Source organism: Pygocentrus nattereri, chromosome 12 (genome assembly GCF_015220715.1).
Source record: "Pygocentrus nattereri isolate fPygNat1 chromosome 12, fPygNat1.pri, whole genome shotgun sequence".
Classification (NCBI taxonomy): Eukaryota; Metazoa; Chordata; class Actinopteri; order Characiformes; family Serrasalmidae; genus Pygocentrus; species Pygocentrus nattereri.
This window is the reverse complement of record NC_051222.1, coordinates 29,809,981-29,828,906: the sequence shown is the minus strand read 5'-3', so window position 1 is coordinate 29,828,906 and position 18,926 is coordinate 29,809,981. Positions and strand designations below refer to the sequence as shown.

Genomic DNA, 18,926 nt, shown 5'->3' with positions numbered 1-18,926 from the left:
ATGTCCCTTTAAAATCGGTTAAGACCGAGATTTTACCTCACAACTATGAAAAAATCGACTGTAGTATCGAATTACCGCCCACCCTCATAGATAATTCCCAGTCTCCTGTGTGTTTAATAAACCTTTTTTTCCCACCCGTATTCCGGAATCCCCGCCCCCTGCGCTGCGATGGGCTGTTCCGAGTGTGGGTGGGAAATAAAACCACCTCGGCTGAGCAGCTCTGGGTGAAGTTCAGCCTCAGTGGTCGGTTCCCCTCCAGCAGCCCCGTCAGTAAAACACGCCACTTTAAATGCTGTTCTCGTTTTAACGCGAGAACCGGAGACGCCGTTTCTCCGCCGAGGATGACTTTAACCGCGATAAGGAGAAGCTGGGCGGGACGCTGTGGCGGCTCTGAGGGAGACTGACTGTGTTTGAGGACCCGGAGCGTCAATAAACCGTAAGACTACTCATATCAACGCTGCCTCATGTTTTCAGTCATGTTTTTGTTTCTGAGACGGGATTCTGCGCGCGGGGAAGCTGTAGTCGGGCCACACACGGGTGGCTTTAATGTAATGTCCTTTGAAAGTATGTGGTGTCAGAAAGGCGAAGTCCATGTTTCTCTTTATTTATGGTCCCGCCAGTCAGTCAGTCAGTCAGTCAGTCAGCGTGGGGAATGGAGGTGAGCTCAACTCTAACGCTTAAACTCTCATGCGTCACTCTTTGTTGAAAACTACACTGTTTTGTGTGTCAAAGTGTCCAGACAGCCTTTCTAACTTCAAGGCAGGTGTTCAGATACATGGGATTATGATGGCAATTGCGTAATTGCGCCACACATCTTGTGTAATCTCCATGGAAAAGCACAGGGTTGGGATTTAACGGAATCCAGGCACTGGGAACACATATCCAGGTTATATTTTGGTCCAAGTTACGTTTTGCTAAAGCAGTGCACAAAAACCAGCTACTTTTTCATTTGTAGAGGAACACTTACAGAAAACCCACCCAGTAAATTAAAAATATATCCAGTCTTTAAAAATAAGTCAGTTAATGTGATGATCAGTTATTAATCTCAGTGTTACTGAGCTCTGCTAAAGCCTGAGTAGACTGATAAATCAATGTGATGATCAGTTATTAATCTCAGTGTTACTGAGCTCTGCTAAAGCCTGAGTAGACTGATAAATCAATGTGATCAGTTATTAATCTCAGTGTTACTGAGCTCTGCTAAAGCCTGAGTAGACTGATAAATCAATGTGATCAGTTATTAATCTCAGTGTTACTGAGCTCTGCTAAAGCCTGAGTAGACTGATAAATCAATGTGATCAGTTATTAATCTCAGTGTTACTGAGCTCTGCTAAAGCCTGAGTAGACTGATAAATCAATGTGATGATCAGTTATTAATCTCAGTGTTACTGAGCTCTGCTAAAGTCTGAGTAGACTGATAAATCAATGTGATGATCAGTTATTAATCTCAGTGTTACTGAGCTCTGCTAAAGCCTGAGTAGACTGATAAATCAATGTGATCAGTTATTAATCTCAGTGTTACTGAGCTCTGCTAAAGCCTGAGTAGACTGATAAATCAGTGTGATCAGTTATTAATCTCAGCGTTACTGAGCTCTGCTAAAGTCTGAGTAGACTGATAAATCAATGTGATGATCAGTTATTAATCTCAGCGTTACTGAGCTCTGCTAAAGCCTGAGTAGACTGATAAATCAATGTGATGATCAGTTATTAATCTCAGTGTTACTGAGCTCTGCTAAAGTCTGAGTAGACTGATAAATCAATGTGATGATCAGTTATTAATCTCAGTGTTACTGAGCTCTGCTAAAGCCTGAGTAGACTGATAAATCAATGTGATGATCAGGTATTAATCTCAGTGTTACTGAGCTCTGCTAAAGCCTGAGTAGACTGATAAATCAATGTGATGATCAGTTATTAATCTCAGTGTTACTGAGCTCTGCTAAAGTCTGAGTAGACTGATAAATCAATGTGATCAGTTATTAATCTCAGCGTTACTGAGCTCTGCTAAAGCCTGAGTAGACTGATAAATCAATGTGATGATCAGGTATTAATCTCAGTGTTACTGAGCTCTGCTAAAGCCTGAGTAGACTGATAAATCAATGTGATGATCAGTTATTAATCTCAGTGTTACTGAGCTCTGCTAAAGCCTGAGTAGACTGATAAATCAATGTGATCAGTTATTAATCTCAGTGTTACTGAGCTCTGCTAAAGCCTGAGTAGACTGATAAATCAATGTGATGATCAGTTATTAATCTCAGTGTTACTGAGCTCTGCTAAAGTCTGAGTAGACTGATAAATCAATGTGATCAGTTATTAATCTCAGCGTTACTGAGCTCTGCTAAAGCCTGAGTAGACTGATAAATCAATGTGATGATCAGGTATTAATCTCAGTGTTACTGAGCTCTGCTAAAGCCTGAGTAGACTGATAAATCAATGTGATCAGTTATTAATCTCAGTGTTACTGAGCTCTGCTAAAGCCTGAGTAGACTGATAAATCAATGTGATCAGTTATTAATCTCAGTGTTACTGAGCTCTGCTAAAGCCTGAGTAGACTGATAAATCAATGTGATCAGTTATTAATCTCAGTGTTACTGAGCTCTGCTAAAGTCTGAGTAGACTGATAAATCAATGTGATGATCAGTTATTAATCTCAGTGATACTGAGCTCTGCTAAAGTCTGAGTAGACTGATAAATCAATGTGATGATCAGTTATTAATCTCAGTGTTACTGAGCTCTGCTAAAGCCTGAGTAGACTGATAAATCAATGTGATCAGTTATGAATCTCAGTGTTACTGAGCTCTGCTAAAGCCTGAGTAGACTGATAAATCAATGTGATCAGTTATTAATCTCAGTGTTACTGAGCTCTGCTAAAGCCTGAGTAGACTGATAAATCAATGTGATCAGTTATGAATCTCAGTGTTACTGAGCTCTGCTAAAGCCTGAGTAGACTGATAAATCAATGTGATGATCAGTTATTAATCTCAGTGTTACTGAGCTCTGCTAAAGCCTGAGTAGACTGATAAATCAATGTGATCAGTTATTAATCTCAGCGTTACTGAGCTCTGCTAAAGCCTGAGTAGACTGATAAATCAATGTGATCAGTTATGAATCTCAGGGTTACTGAGCTCTGCTAAAGCCTGAGTAGACTGATAAATCAATGTGATCAGTTATTAATCTCAGTGTTACTGAGCTCTGCTAAAGCCTGAGTAGACTGATAAATCAATGTGATGATCAGTTATTAATCTCAGTGTTACTGAGCTCTGCTAAAGCCTGAGTAGACTGATAAATCAATGTGATGATCAGTTATTAATCTCAGTGTTACTGAGCTCTGCTAAAGCCTGAGTAGACTGATAAATCAATGTGATGATCAGTTATTAATCTGTGTTACTGAGCTCTGCTAAAGCCTGAGTAGACTGATAAATCAATGTGATCAGTTATTAATCTCAGTGTTACTGAGCTCTGCTAAAGCCTGAGTAGACTGATAAATCTGTGATTAATAAGTACCTGTGAAACGATCCGTTTTTAAGCATTAGGTTGTTTTATGCATGTGCTAACAAACAATGAAGCCAGTGATGAACACCCAACACAGTTTTAATGAACTTTCCCTTTCCTGCTAATACAAAAGATAAATAAAACAACAAAATCTTTTTCCTGTCAAAAATGATGTGCAAAGTAGCAGCAATAAAATGTAACAAAACTATCGGTATCAACTGGTTCTCTGTGCTTCACCAAGCACACGGTCACAAATATGAGCGTGGATCTCTGAGTTCCCACTGTTATATAATCCTATTCCGCTTTCTGAGTGCAGTAGTCTTGAACTAGTATAATTTTGGACAGAGCCTTTCCTAAAATGCTGCTCTGTATACTGAATGCAGTCCAGCAGCGATGTTGACTGCCCCCAGATGGCGACGCCGTTGTTACTGTCTGTAGACTACATGGCATTTATGTATGTATATCTATGAGCAGCCTGGGTTCAATTCCCCGGCCGGGCGACCAGGGTCCTTTCTGTGTGGAGTGCATGTTCTCCCTGTGTCTGCGTGGGTTTCACCCGGGTTCTCCGGGTTTCCTCCCACAGTGCAGAACACATGCAGTCGGGCTAATTGGACACACTAATTTGCCCACACAAGTGTGAATGTGTGAATGAATGTATATGTCTGTCTGCCTGCCCTGCGATGGACAGGTGACCTGTCCAGGGAGTATTCTGCCTTCCATCCAATGACTGCTGGAATACGCTCCAGTTCCACCCCCCCCCAGCCCCCACCGCAGCCCAGAAGTATAGGTGGTTTATAAGGTGTGTGTGTGTGTGTGTGTGTGTGTGTGTGTGTGTGTGTGTGTGTGTGTGTGAGTGAGCAATGCTCTCTCCAGCCATAAACATGAGTTGGGTACAAAATCAGCAAACGTTTGCAGCAAACTTGTTCTCTATGAACAGTTAAATTAGAATAATTTTGTGTAAACATTTAATTTCAACAGTAACCCTTAGTCCAACTACCTCCTGAAACTGTTTGTGAGTGATGGCTAACGTTAGTGGAGAACTCAAGACGAAGTTAAGACAATGATCATTTGTAATGAAGACGAGTGCGGCAGCACGACTCGTCTTCAATCTGCCCAAGTTCAGCCACGTCACCCCACTGCTGCGCTCCCTTCACTGGCTTCCTGTAGCTGCACGCATCAGATTTAAGACCCTAATGCTGGCCTACAAAGACAAAAATGGACCAGCTCCTACCGACTTGATGGCAATGGTGAAATCTCGAACTGGACCACAGCCCTTCGAGCTTCGAGTACAGCTCAGCTTGACTCGCCCTCCTTCAATGCATGTGGAAGACAAGCATCGGGAATGTTCTCCGTACTGGCACCCAGGTGGAGGAATGAACTCCCACTGGATGTCCGAACAGCAGAGTCTCTTGCTGTCTTCAAACGCAGACTGAAGACACATCTCTTTACACAGCACTTAAATGAGCTCTGAATTATAAGCTGCACTTACTTTATTGTACCGCACTCTGTATTGTAGTTTATTGTATTGTATCTTATTGTTATTGTATTGCATTGAATGGCACAGAGTTCTGCGTTCAACTCTGTTCCTTTCTCTCTCGGTATCTACAGTGACGTTTAGTTTCTAGCAGTATCTAAGCTCAGGACTGTCTTTCTCTCTAAGCTATTGGTAACCAGCAAAGATACTTTCTCTAGATCGACAAAGCACTTCTTGTAAGTGGCTCTGGATCAGAGCGTCTGCTAAGTGCTGTAAATGTAATGTGAACAGGATCATTTGTGAATGATAGTTACTTGCTTCTCCATTCCAACTCTATTAACGATTCCAGAGAACATGCATTTCTTTCTTCCCCGGTTAATAACTGGTGTCCAGGTCGAGTCAAGCTGAACGTTTTTGTGTTTGATGGAAGCAGATATTTTTTTCCATAGATAAATGTTCTAGTAGTACATTTTTCCAGTGGGTGACAGTTATGGCGTTTTCATGAGGGTGGTTTTCTTGGCGATGGTTAGGGCTGTGAGGAGGGCGATGGAAGTTTTCTTCATCATATTGAGTGTTGATATGTCTCCTAACAGGCATAATTCAGGGGATTGGGGAATAGTGATATTTAGACAGAGTGCTAATTGATTTATAATTTCTTGCCAGAAATGTTTTATAGGTGTTCAGTGCCACATGGCATGGGTATAATTATCTGTGGTACTCAGTGTGCAGTGAGAGCAGATGTAAGTGCTGGTAAATCCCATTTTAAACATCTTTCGTCCAGTGTAATGTATTCTATGTGTGATTTTATATTATATGAGCTGTGGATTAGATCCTGAGATCAGATTTATATTATTTCTGCATATCTGAAGCCAGAAATCAGCACTGGGAGTGATGGATCGATCTTTCCATTGTGTGATTGGCAAGGTTATTTTTGCATCTGATTTAGAAATGAGTTTGTATGTTTTTGGTAGGAGTTTGTTTGGAGAGGATATATTAAAAAAAATCAGAAATTTAGTAGATCTATTACATTTTCAGTCCCGTTTATTATGGATTAAGGATTTTAACTGGTGGAATTTGAGGAACTGATTGGTGCCAGTGCCGTGGTTCTGGTTGAGATATGAGAATGACACCAGGGTATTGTTGTGGAAGATTGTGTAATACCTTTATCAATCCAGAAGGTACAGTGCAGTGTTTTGTTTTTATTTATAAGGAGGTCAGGGTTATTCCAGATGGGGAAGTTAATATTCAGAGAGAGAAATTTCCACCAAGCTGTCGGTTGTTGCGATTACTGGATTTGTTGTTTTTTCAGTGTTTGGGTGATAAATGGTAGGTCTGCTATCTGGATATCTTTGCACAGTGTTTGTTGTATATAGATCCATGTGTAATCTGTCTGGTTGGGATTTATCCATTTTAGAATATATTGTAATTGTTTTGCGAGGAAATCGTTGTAAAAATTTGGAGCTTCTAAACCTAAATGGGTTTAGAACAGGCATTTCGAAACAGATGTTCTAACTGTCCGGTGAGAAGGACAGTTTTTAACATTAACATTAGATAACTATAGCACGCTTGCATAGCTAACTTATAACGATAAAACGTTGATGCGTTTCTTCTTCAGATGCACTAACATGGAGGGTATATGCCCTGCTGGGAGTGCTCTGCATGCTCCTCTCTGCTCTCCCAATTGGTACCACAATATGCCACAATATGATTTAAATACGCTGGGCTCATCGCCCAGAGCAAAATAGTGCTGTACTGCTCACCAGTGTGCTCACACATCTCTAACAGAAATGAACGCATATTTTACACTTGCATGAAAAACATATTTTTCAGATTTACCATCATCAACATTACATATTAAAACTCAGAAAACACGTGTAGGTTCACTAGTGGTTTGGGAAAGTAAGTAAAATAGCTATATTTGTGTTATGATATTGCAACTTCTTGGTTTCTCGCACCACCACTGTAAAGACATCAAAGTTGATAAGAGTCAGCGATTTTATAGCAAATCACTCTGAACGACTTTGTTTACATCTCATCTGCTGAGGTCGAAAAATTGGTGGAATTGCCTTTTAAGTGGTTTAATTGTGCTTAACTGAACACAGAGAGACTCCGGTTTACTCGAGTGTAGTAGTGTGCATCGTATGGTGGTTAGTACATTAGCTTGCAGCTAAGGCACTAGCTAGTATTTAGCACTTTAAACCGGGGCACTATAAAGCGCAACTTAATGCGTCTATGCTGCTACAATAGTCTTCACTGTCTTATTCTCAAGTCTCAAATACATAACTTGTAGAATGTTGAATGCATTAATAAACTGACAATTGACACATTAACGTGTCATTAAAAGGCAACTTTTATTTATTTATTTATTTATTTATTTATTTATTAACTTATTTATTAATTTATTCAGTTATTTGCCGATTTTTGTGAGTAGCTGCACTGCCATTAGCCACAGTTCTTACTATAAAGTGTAGCTAGCATGCAGAACATATGAACCCAGAGATTATCAGATGGATCCATAGACCTGAATCTGTGTAATCAGTGCTCTGTCGTTCAGACTTTTATTAGTATATTCACTTTGTCGTGCATCCTAAACATTTAGCTAGCTGACTCTCCTTTTCCTATGCTTAGACAAAGAATACCAAAAAATGCCCCATCCTGGTGATCTTCTGCCCTGTGGAGTTCAGCTCCAGCCCTGATCTGACACACCTGATGCCTTTTAAGAGCATCTAAATATTTTTAGAGTCTGGTGTGTTGACACTAAAGTGTCTAAGGCATTAGCTGACTGGTACCAGCGCCGGGTACCTCTGCCATAAAATATCCACTTGTCATTCCCTAAAGAACCCTCTGATGGATTGTTCCTTGAAGAACCATGTTCGTAAATGAGATGCAAGTGTGAAGAACCTTTTCAAGAACCTTCAAATAATATAAAGCAGCGGTGATCCTGGAGTGTTCACGTCCTGCAGAGTTTGGTGATGTCCTGACTCAAACACACCTGGTCCAACGTGTCTGATAATTGGCAGGTTAATGAGAGTGTATGAGCACTGAGATCTCCAAACCATGCAGGACACTGACCTTTCAGGACTGTGGTCAAGCACCCTGATGTAAAGGTTCTGTAACCCTTAAAGGTTCTGATAATTTGTAGATAATACCTAATAGTTGAAACGTAATTGCTGAAATGTGCTTTTCATGGACGTTTATTTCATTTATTTATTTATTCAGTTATTTATTTGAGAGGAGACTGTTGTGGACTGAATCAGAATGTCGTTGTCACGGTGAAACTGGTGGTGCCGTGTGCTGCATGTTCTCCAGGTGTCAGTCTGAAGATCATTTTCATGAATTCAAATGTCAGACAGAATTCCTGTCAGCTGTGGTGCACTTTGACTTGTCCTGTCTTGCGTTGACACTGTATGATTTGCTCTTAAGCTGCATTTGTTAATGAGTGTCACAAAGTGTGTCTGCTTTCTGTACTTCAGAAAGTTTCACGTTAGGGTTATGAGATGATTAGATGATTGGATGTCTCTCAATTTATTTAACCACTATCTTAACCTTTGTTTTTTTGGCCAAAATCATTTCACAATGGACTAAGGTCCAATCAGCTACTTTTCTAAGGTGATGTCACAATAGACTGAGAATCAATCAGCTACTCGTTTAAAGTGATGTCACAATGGACTAAGGTCCAATTAGCTACTTTTCTAAGGTGATGTCACAATAGACTGAGAACCACACAGCTACTTGTTTAAGGTGATCTCACAATGTGCTAAGGTGAATTAAAATGTCAGACAGAATTCCTGTCAGCTGTAATGTACTTTGACTCGTCCCGTCTTGCATTGACACCATGGCTGCATTTGTTAATGAGTGTCATGAAGTTGTTTGATGTTTTTTTTTGTTTGTTTGTTAGTTTTTTGGCTTATTTTACATGAGTTTAAATATTTATCTATTGCATTTATAACTCACTGTGAGTAAGACTAAGTATCTGTAACATTACTCAAGCATTACAGACCTTTTTCTTTCTGCAGTTTCTGAGTCAAAGTTCAACTGCAGTTGAAAAAATGACGATGGAAATCTGTGTGCAATGTTTTTTTTTAAAACTCAGTGTTTGCAAAAATAAACTATTTAAAAAAAAAAAAAACAAGCAGAAAAACAGCAGTTGTCTCAGGTGACAGTTGTCTCACAGTGGACTGAGATCCAGAGAGACGTGGAGAAACTCCTCCACGCCTTTATTTCTAGCAGGATTGATCACTGTAATGGTCTCCGAACTGGATTCTCCAAAAAGACAAACAGCTTCAAAATGTAGCTGCCCTCACTAGGAGTAAAAGACGGGAACACGGCACCCCCCTATTCTCAAATCCTTACACTGGCTACCAGTCGGTTATAGAATAGACTTTGCTGCTTTATAAATGCTCTATAAGTGTCTTAATGGTGTAGGAGCAGCATATTTATATGATCTGCTGCAGTGGCATGAGCTGAGCAACTCTCCGATCGTTAGGAACTAGTTCCAAAGGTAAAGACTAAACTTGGAGAATCAGTGTTTACTTACTATCCTGCTCCTAAATGGAACCAGTTGACAGAGCATTAGAAGAGCCCCATCACTGGACACTTAAAATCCAGGCTCAAAATGTTCCTGTTTGAGCAGCTTTCAGCTAGTTAGTGTTTCTAGCCTCTTTTCCTCTGTAACAGCACTTTTTAAATCCTAATTTAACTTTTAATGTTTAATTTGATTATTGAACTATCGTAATTTGATTTTTAATTTCATGATTTTCTCTTTTAAATCTATTGTTCTGATCATGTTTTTAATTTCTGTTCTCCTTTTGCTTTTTTAAATGACTGTATTTAATCATTTGTAAAGCACTTTGAATGACAGCAATGTATGAAAGGTGCTATATAAATAAACTTGCCCTGCCTTGCCTTACAGAATTAGTTGCAGGCCTCAAAACTGAATGAGCATGTTTACTTGGAAAAGACTGAGAATGAGAAATCCAGCTAATCGTTGTCATAAGCAACCCCTGAGTGCCACTTCACTGTGTGTTGACCATGACGTGGGGCAGTTCTGCTGGAGGATGATAGTGGACCAATCTGCCTGAGCTGTGACTTTTGTACTGTGGTCCTACAGCCAACAGTGTGAGGGCACATTCAGGCACATGGCATTCATCTTTGATGTTAGGAGTTCTGTTACAGTAAACCCCTCCTTCATCCCTCTCTTTTTCTGTCTGACTTTATTGCTGCTTCTTCCCAGACGTGAAAGATTAGTGTTAATTATATGGCTAGAAAGAGGCACAGTGTGTAGTGATAGTGGAGGAGGTGTGTGTGTGTGTGTGTGTGTGTGTGTGTGTGTGTGTGTGTACCATGAAAAGCCTCTATGAGTAAACGTCAGTGTGTAGTATTGCATGTATTTAAGTATTTAACCCTTGTGGCTCAGACAGGGGTTGAAATTAATTCCCACAGTTTTCCCAGATTACAGATCTAAGTTCCCTTTAAGCCTTGTGATTACCCCTCTGCTATAAACGGTGGATTAAAGTGTCTGGATTTCTAAATATTCCAATAACTGTCGTGTCCTTTGTTTGTTTTGCTTGATTAGGATTAGTTCATTGAGAAAAAAGGAGTCTTGGCAAGTGAAATCATTTTAAATCTAGTCAGTATATTCAACGTGGCTCATTTAGGTTTGTTGTAAGAATGTTACACTATATTAACTAATTTCTAGACATTTTACTTGTTTTAAGCTGTTTTATCCAGTGAAATTCTCTTATTCACCTCTTATTCTATTGGTAGGTTATTTTGCTTGTTTCAAGCATTTTTCCTAAAGTAATTAAAACAATCTGCCTGTAAAATGAGAAACTATCCAGAAACGCATTACAGATAAAATAACAGATTGTAAAACTGTCTGGAAATGAGTCACGCTTTGGTAGCTCATGAGTTTTTTGCAGTGTTTTACTTTGGAACAGGGTCTCCAGTGGAGAAGAGGAAGCATATTTGACCAAACTTTCTGTAACATCAGAAGACAAGGTGTGATGAAATGTTTACTGAGCTCATTAAATATGTTAACAGAACTCTACGTGAACATATTGTTTAAATTAAACTGGAAATGGAAAAAATGGGGAAAACATCTGCAAGGCAGGTGATTTTTATATCAGTTAATTTTCTGTCTGATATTCATTGATGTGCTTATGTTCTAGAATTTTTAGGTCCTATGTGTCAAACACAAGGCCCATGGCACAATCCTGTTCGGCCCTCTATATTATTTCGATTTACGATCAGTATTAGCCCATTTCACAATGAGCTGCACTACAATCCCCAGCATGCACTGCAGCGTAATGTGAGCTGACACCCTTCCCAGCAATAATCTATGGGACAGGAGTTTTCTACCCAGTTCTACACGTCACATCACCAAACACATTACACGAATTTCAGCTGCAGTTCAACCAAAATAAACGCTATAAACACTGAGCAGCTCAGAAACTGGTGCAGTAAATGCAGAAATGTATAACATATCAGATACTGGCATGAGCTTTAAACTCTCAAGCTATTTTCAAACATAAAAACCTCCCCTCCAAAAGCTTGATGTATTGTTTTTATTACAAATATTATATATTATATATCCATACATTTGTTTTAATACTTCTGAATTGAAACACAGTCATATGCAAAGGTTTGAACACGTCTTCTACAGGGCACTGATTTGACTGTGCATTGCATTTAAACGCATTGCCGTTTTCTGCCAATTACTTTTGTGCACAAGTTTTTATTTAAATTTATTTGCTTCTACATATTGGGTAAAAAAACAATATCATGTCACATTTGCACAGGCCACATTGTATGTTTCCTCAGTATGTTAAATTCAGCAAATTAACAGTAATCTTTTATTAAAATGTGCGGACGTGGGCTCCCTGTAGAGGATGTGTTAACTGAGAAATTCAACAAGTCATTTGACCAGGGGTGCACAAACTTGTGCATACAACTTTTTATTAGAATACACTGTAAATGATGCAACTTTTTAACTGAAGTCAACCAAGTTACTTACTTTAATTTTGAATTCAGTTGAATTTCTACTTCTAGGTTAAATTTATTAACATATTACATCAGTTTTTTTTGTATAGTACACAATCATTTCTTAAGGAATTATGATTGAAACTAATCAAGAGTTCAGAGATTTATACTCATTAGATTTTGACTATATTTTACATTAAGAGATGAAGGTGAAATGTAATGCATTGATTTAAGAAATTAGATTTGAGATCTAAACTTAAACGCTGCGTAGTTCCTGAGACAGGCTGATCACTGAGAAGCTGCATGTAAACGCCTTTTTACAGGGCATCTCTCCAGCTGTTGTGTGACTCCAGGATACAGCATGTAATTGGTGTCATGAGGACACAAGAATCAGGGACACATGACTACTGTCTCCTGAGAGAGAGAGCGAGAGAGAGAGAGAGAGAGAGATAGAGTGTGTTTGTGAAGATCAGAAAGCTGAGAGATGGAGAGAAGCAGCAGATGGAGGAAAGAAACAGGAAGGATACGTTTGGGGGGGAAAGTAGTAAAAAGATTGTGAAGAAAGAGATGAGGAACAGTGGATAATAGAGAGGAGAAGAAAGGAAAGAGATAGAGAAGGGTTTGGAATGAAAAGCTTGCTGATATGCAGCCGGCCTTGCCCTCACAGTTCTGGCCCAACCACAGGCATCGGGGATTTGGACCCAGCTGGCCTGAATCCAGCCCCCTCATGGAGCTCACCATTGACGTACCCTGCGCCTGCTCTAGCTGTGAGTAACCCGCTGCTCACTGGAGTCGGAACCACCGCTAACCAGCTAATCAGCAAACAACTTGTTGTCAGTCTTCACAGCTGGACAGTTAAGAAAAGGGTTCAAATGTGGCTGTTTGATCAACCCTTTTCTTTGCTGTCTGACAGTGAAGACCGACAACAAGTTATTTTCTAAAAGACACTTTCCATAACACCTCTAATGCTTTCACTGACTTTGGGCCTAAGTAGGTTTGTCTCTGGTAATTGTGGCTAAAAAATGTGTTGCTTGCTTGGTGACTAACACTTGCACATCCTGTGTTATTGTCGGATTTGGTTTTGTGGTGGTCACTTTGGACACTCTGATGCTGTTTTTATTGCTATATCAAGGATGTCAAAAGAACTAACAAACACTGAATAGCGTTGCTTATTTTGTTACCCAATTGCATTGTACCCTGTGCAATGACAATAAAGAAACCTTGAAGCTTGAATCTTCTCAATTCTAGCCCATTTTCTACTGCTGCTCTAAATCTCAGCATGTAGATATGGGGGTAGTGTTGGTATTGTGCAAGTGCTGCATGAGATGATTGAGCAGTATTGAAGGAGGTCATTGACGATCACGAGTTCATAGAGCTCAGGGGGCGGACTAACAGGTCTGCATCACTGGACAGTTAGATGTTTTGAAGCAGAAAAATCAGATTATACATTCACAAGTGCATTTTGGCATCTGTCAAAAACACATTTCCTACCACTGCTATCAAATTATTCTCCATTGCCTGTCAAGGTTCACCAGATTTGAACTTTTGAGCATACTCTAAAGCCTTGATGTCACAGCTAATAGGATGCAGCATGGGGCAGGGTCTTCAGTCAGTTATGTCAATAAACAATGCTGCCATCGTCTCACGACTCCTATTCGATGACAATCTTTCAAGCCTGGAGTTACCCACCCACATCAGTCTCCTCGCCCTCAAATACACCCACTAGAAACCAACAAGGCATATAAATTATTATAACAGATGCAAAAATGTCTTGTGAATGTAGCCCTATACTGTATTTGGACACCCCTGGCTAATTCCATGACATTCCAAGCTAAGGGTGACTGATATCACTGTACGTATGGAAGAAGTCTGGTCTTGGATGACCCCTTTTATCCAATGATATTTTATGAGTCTTTTTTTGTGTGTGCTTGTACGTAGGTGGGGAGCGTATCTTCAGGATGCATTCCAGTCGGAAAAAGACCAAGCTGCTGGGCGTGATGATGATGATCAACTTCCTCATATACATCCTGGTAGAAGTGACCCGGAGCTACGGCCAGGGCAAACAAGACAACACACAACCACGTGTCCCTCCAAAACGTTTCTGGAAGAAGCCTGAACTCAGTGAGGCATTCTGGAACCGTGAGCAACAATTCCTGGACCACATCTACAACCCTTTGATTATTTCTGCAGTCTCCACCAGCAACTCATCCTTCCAGGAGCTCCCGCAACTCTCCGACTGGTTGAACCACACAACTGAGGCAGACCTGTGTGAGCCAGACCTCAGCATAACCATGCAGATTAAGGACTATAACTCCCTGCCCCAGCGCTTCAAGGACTTCCTCCTGTACATGCGGTGCAGGTCTTACCCTATGCTGGCAGATGCACCTGGTGTTTGTTCAGACCCACCCTTCCTGCTCCTAGCTATTAAGTCTCTGGCACCACATTTCGACCGGCGCCAGGCCATCAGGCAGTCTTGGGGTCGTGCAGGCATCCTTGACAACCGTCGTGTGGTCACCGTGTTCTTGCTTGGCAGCATTGAAGCGGTTGACCACTTCCCAGACTTGTCAGGGATGGTCCGTCATGAGGCAGCACTGCATGGGGACCTTCTTCAGTGGGATTACCGTGATACCTTCTTCAATCTCACCCTGAAGGAGGTTCTCTTCTTGGAGTGGCTAGGCAATCGCTGCCCCTTAGCCCACTACATCTTTAAGGGCGATGACGATGTCTTTGTCAACACCCGGCACATCCTAAGGTATCTTGGTGGACTTTCAGGCGCTGCGGCACGGGATCTATTTGTTGGAGATGTGATAACGAATGCTGGACCTCACCGGGACAAGAAGCTAAAGTACTACATCCCTGAGAGCGTCTTTGTGGGACCCTACCCACCCTATGCCGGTGGGGGAGGGTACCTCTATTCAGGCAACGTGGCACTGCGCCTGAAGAATGTCTCTCAGCACATCTCTCTGTTCCCCATTGACGATGTCTACACAGGCATGTGTCTGCAGAGATTGGGCCTGGTGCCCGAGAAGCACAAAGGGTTTAGGACATTCAACATCGACGAAAAGTACAGAGAGAACGCCTGCGCCTACCAGAGCTTGATGCTGGTGCATCCCAGGAGCCCGCAGGAGATGATTAAAATCTGGAGCTGGATTAGCGATCCTGGATTGAATTGCTAGCGACAATCTGACAGCTCTAGATTGACTAAGTTAAATTACACTGTTCCTAAGACACAAGTTCAGATGTTGATCATGCTGATCATGGAGCAGTGACTGGACTGAACTGCTGGTCAGAGTCCAAAAGACCAAAATCTGATCTATAGTTCCAGTGAGAGGTAATGTCTTGAATTGGTGGCCATGAGTCATTGAAATGTAAACAAAGTTATTCAGAATGATTTGGTATAGCATAGTGGGTTGTACAGAAACGTGCTGATTTCTTTACAGTGGTGGTGAGAAGCGGTTGTGAAGTCTACAATGGCCATTTTATTTATCATACAATATGACCAGTGTACCTGCAAGTGTTTTCTGAGTTCATGTAATTTTGTTGATTATGGTAAATTTTACTTTTGGGCAACGAGAGTTCTTTGGAGTCTGTTTTCCCTGACAGTCCACTTGAATGTGCGCAATGAATGTAACATTTATACGAGGTAACTTTTAGAGGCATTAAAAGCCTCAAACATCTGCTTCCTCTCACCACCACTGTGAACGATTTCAACTCTCCAGAATTTCATATCAAATCACTTTAAATGACTTTTCAACAATTATGCAAACATTTGAAAAAAATAAGGAAGCTGTTGGTCAGAGGTCATTCCAGAGGACCAAAAAAGTTTTAATTAGTGTTCTTGTCCGATCTTGAGTCAGTGACCCTAGCTTGAACTACTCGTGAGAGTATTGTAGATTGCAGATGTCTGATCATGGAGCAGGGATCCTGATTTAATCCTTAAATGGGAGATAGCTCTCGAAGTTTAGCGGCTGATCTTGCGTCAGTGCCCAGTTGACTGTTTTTGTTTTTTTTAAATTATTATTATTATTATTATTATTATTATTACACTTCTGATTAGCTGTAGGATTACCTTGCTTCTCTCACATGTGTTTTTCTGTTTCTTTAGATGAATTTCTCAGGATATTTATGCCTTTTATTCTGCAGGAAGTGAGACCTGAGCCCAAGTATGATATGCATTTCAAGTCTCTCTATGGTAATAGAGCTGATCCCAGTCCTAGCTCAGTGCTCACATGGATGCTGCACAGAAGTGCAGAAACCTGTAGTGTGGATGCTGGGAAGGATCTGTTGGACATTGTTTCTTTAAGCCAGGGGTGCCCAACTCCAGTCCCAGAGGAGCAGTGTCCAGCACAGTTTGCTGATTTACCTACTAAGATGCACCTGATTGCATTCATCTGTTAAGTGGCAGGCTTAGTGGGTGTGTTTAAGTAGGGAAACCTCCAAACTGTGCTAGACACTGGCCCTCCAGGACCGGAGTTGTGCACCCCTACTTTAAGCCATTTAGCTGTTAATATGCTTTAGAGAGTATGTCATTGTTTTTATCACCTCATCAGCTTTAAATACAGCTACACTTTAAGTCAAAAAGCACCTCTCAGATGCACATGCACTGTGTTGTCAGTTTATTGGATGCTCTGGTCTTGTACTTATGAGGCCACCTACCTTACAGGTCTGTTATGTACATAATTGCACTGTAACCTGTTGTCCACCCTCCATTCATCTGGACTGGTGCTGGCCAGATACTATTTGGATGGTAGACCATTCTCCACACTGATGTGGTCATGGTATCAGACGCAAAAGCCACTCTCTTACAGCTCCCCTTTGTTGGTATACAGTTAGAGACTGATGCACATCTGTTGATGCGCAGTTTGTGTTAGTCATCATCTAGCCCATCATCAGTGATCAGTTTCTGACCACAGAGCTGCCCTTGACAGGATATTTTTAAACCAACCTTTCTCTGCAGTGGACAGCATTGTGCCTGATGCAGTTATCCCCACCACCACACACTACCATAAACAATACCACGTCCACTGTCTAAATAATATCAGGCGAGTGGTGGTCCTATGGTGGACCACTGATGGAAAAACGTATGATGTGGGTTGTGGACAGTAGTGAAGAAATGCGTCAGAAGCTGTTAAAGTACTTAAGAGAATGAGGTGAAGTTATAAAATGCTGATAAATACTCTTAGATGTCTGATTCCTTCATTTTTGGATGTTTGTCAGTAAACATTACATTAAAAAATGCTTGAATAATATCAAATATTTAACCACGGTATCACCTATCATATAACGGTCATTTAACCATCCAGTGTCTGGCAAGCAAATGTTCTTAATCTCCTGCGCAGCAGTGTCTGATGTGGTACTTGGTATTTCTTCCTATAACGTTTGACCAAAAAAGAATGTAGTCAGATGCCACTACTCAGAGCATTTTCTGACCTTCACTACTACAGCAAACATTTGTGAATCTGTCTCATTGATTTGAATAGGACCTGGAACCAAAGGTTATTTCATCAATCATGAAAATTCTCAGGATGATGTGTGAATTTCATGTCATTGACTTCTAGTGAAGACATTATTTACAGTCTGTTTTTATTGTAAAACATTGGAGGGGAGCTTATTCTCATATCTGAAACTACTAGATATGAGGACAGTGTCTGCTGATTTTTCAATGATGTTTCCTGGGACAAACAGTAAGCCTAGTTTTCAGTTTCAGTCTAAAATGGCTCTCTGAGTGCACTGCACAGCGTGCCCTATGTAGTGCACTGTATTGGGACTAGGGAACAATTGTAACTTCGGTACACTCCCCATTGAATATCAGTTCTATTCAAGTATTGCACTATCGTAGACCAAGACATTTTACTTGTACTCTTAAAGCTTAAAATACCAAGAAATGCATCCTAAAATCAGTCCTTGCTTTTTCTGTGGGAATATTTAGGCGCTATGAACTTTGTGTTTGTATTGATTGTGTGTCTGTGTGTAAGCTCCTCTGCTGGCAGCTTAAAAATAATTTCAGGGCTGCAATTGTGTAATTTTTGATAACTGTTTATTTGTCTTTTTGTTCAACTGCATTGCTGTGTTGAATTCCAGTATTTAGACACGTGTTGGTGATCTTTGTGTGTTTCTCTGAACAAGCCTGCTGCCTTGGATTATGACAAAGATGTTGCCTTTATGTTTCTGATGTTTTCTTCTTACGACTTGGGGAAATTTTATTCCAAGATAATGTCACTCAGCCATTATGGACCTATGGTAGTAAATTACACAACTTGGGGAACAACACTGGAACATATAACACTTTTTTTTTTTTTTTTTTTTTTTTTTTTTTTTTTTTTAGGTGTGTCCAGTTGTGGACATGAGCTTCTGATGCCTTAAGACTTTGTGTCAGTTTTGTATGTTTTCAGATAAAAAGAATAAAGTTATAGTGTAAACAAGCTTGGCTTTCTTTTTACTAGACCATCCAGCAGGCCAGCCTACAACTGTTGTTGTCTCTTACAGAGTCTCTGACTGACCTCTCGCCATTGTCAGAAGCATCGCCTGGTGTTCAAATGAGAATACAATAATCTCTAGTAATCTCTAAAGTACATGATCAATAACTGTACCAAAACAACAATTGCATGTGTAGATCACATTGAATTATCACGTTGAAAAGTTGCATTTGTTTATCAAAGTAATGGTTTTGGCTGAAAAAGGTTGAACTTGCTGCAGCTCTTTTCCAAGCGGTTACTCTGACAGCTGCTTTTCATTGCTTTTTATTTGGTGTAATATTACGGGATTGTCATCTACACTAAAATGCATCTACATAAGAAGTGTTGGATTCTCAGCAGAAGCTTTAAGCAGACCATTCAATTACCTGATATGAGACTGTATTTCTGTTTGTTAGAATTTTTTTTCTGGTATTTCCAGTCTGAGGAGAGCTGTAACAAGAGATTGCGCAATGACCGACCTCCCCAAGAGTGGAGACTGAGCAGCAAAAGCGTTTTCAGATGTTTGCAAA

General features: G+C 40.5%; 1 protein-coding gene across 3 annotated transcripts; it reads left to right on the top strand.

Annotated features, from left to right (window-relative positions):
- The first annotated feature begins 235 nt into the window (after positions 1-235).
- On the top strand, positions 236-18,254 carry b3gnt2a (UDP-GlcNAc:betaGal beta-1,3-N-acetylglucosaminyltransferase 2a). Of its 3 annotated transcripts, XM_017716514.2 has the most exons (3): positions 236-436; positions 12,626-12,708; positions 13,880-18,254. In XM_017716514.2, exons 2-3 carry the CDS (start codon positions 12,669-12,671, stop codon positions 15,115-15,117), a joined length of 1,278 nt encoding a protein of 425 aa, XP_017572003.1. In that variant the 5' UTR covers positions 236-436; positions 12,626-12,668; the 3' UTR covers positions 15,118-18,254. The 3 variants fall into 3 exon arrangements, with proteins under 3 accessions (XP_017572003.1, XP_017572004.1, XP_017572002.1); XM_017716515.2 differs by lacking the exon at positions 12,626-12,708; XM_017716513.2 differs by lacking the exon at positions 236-436 and having other exon boundaries at positions 12,085-12,708.
- Positions 18,255-18,926: the final 672 nt, after the last annotated feature.

Coding starts and splice junctions, on each gene's coding strand:
- b3gnt2a (XM_017716513.2), top strand. CDS start 12,585: ATGCAGCCGGCCTTGCCCTCACAGTTCTGGCCCAACCACAGGCATCGG. Junction 12,709..13,879: donor ACCCTGCGCCTGCTCTAGCT/GTGAGTAACCCG, acceptor GCTTGTACGTAG/GTGGGGAGCGTATCTTCAGG.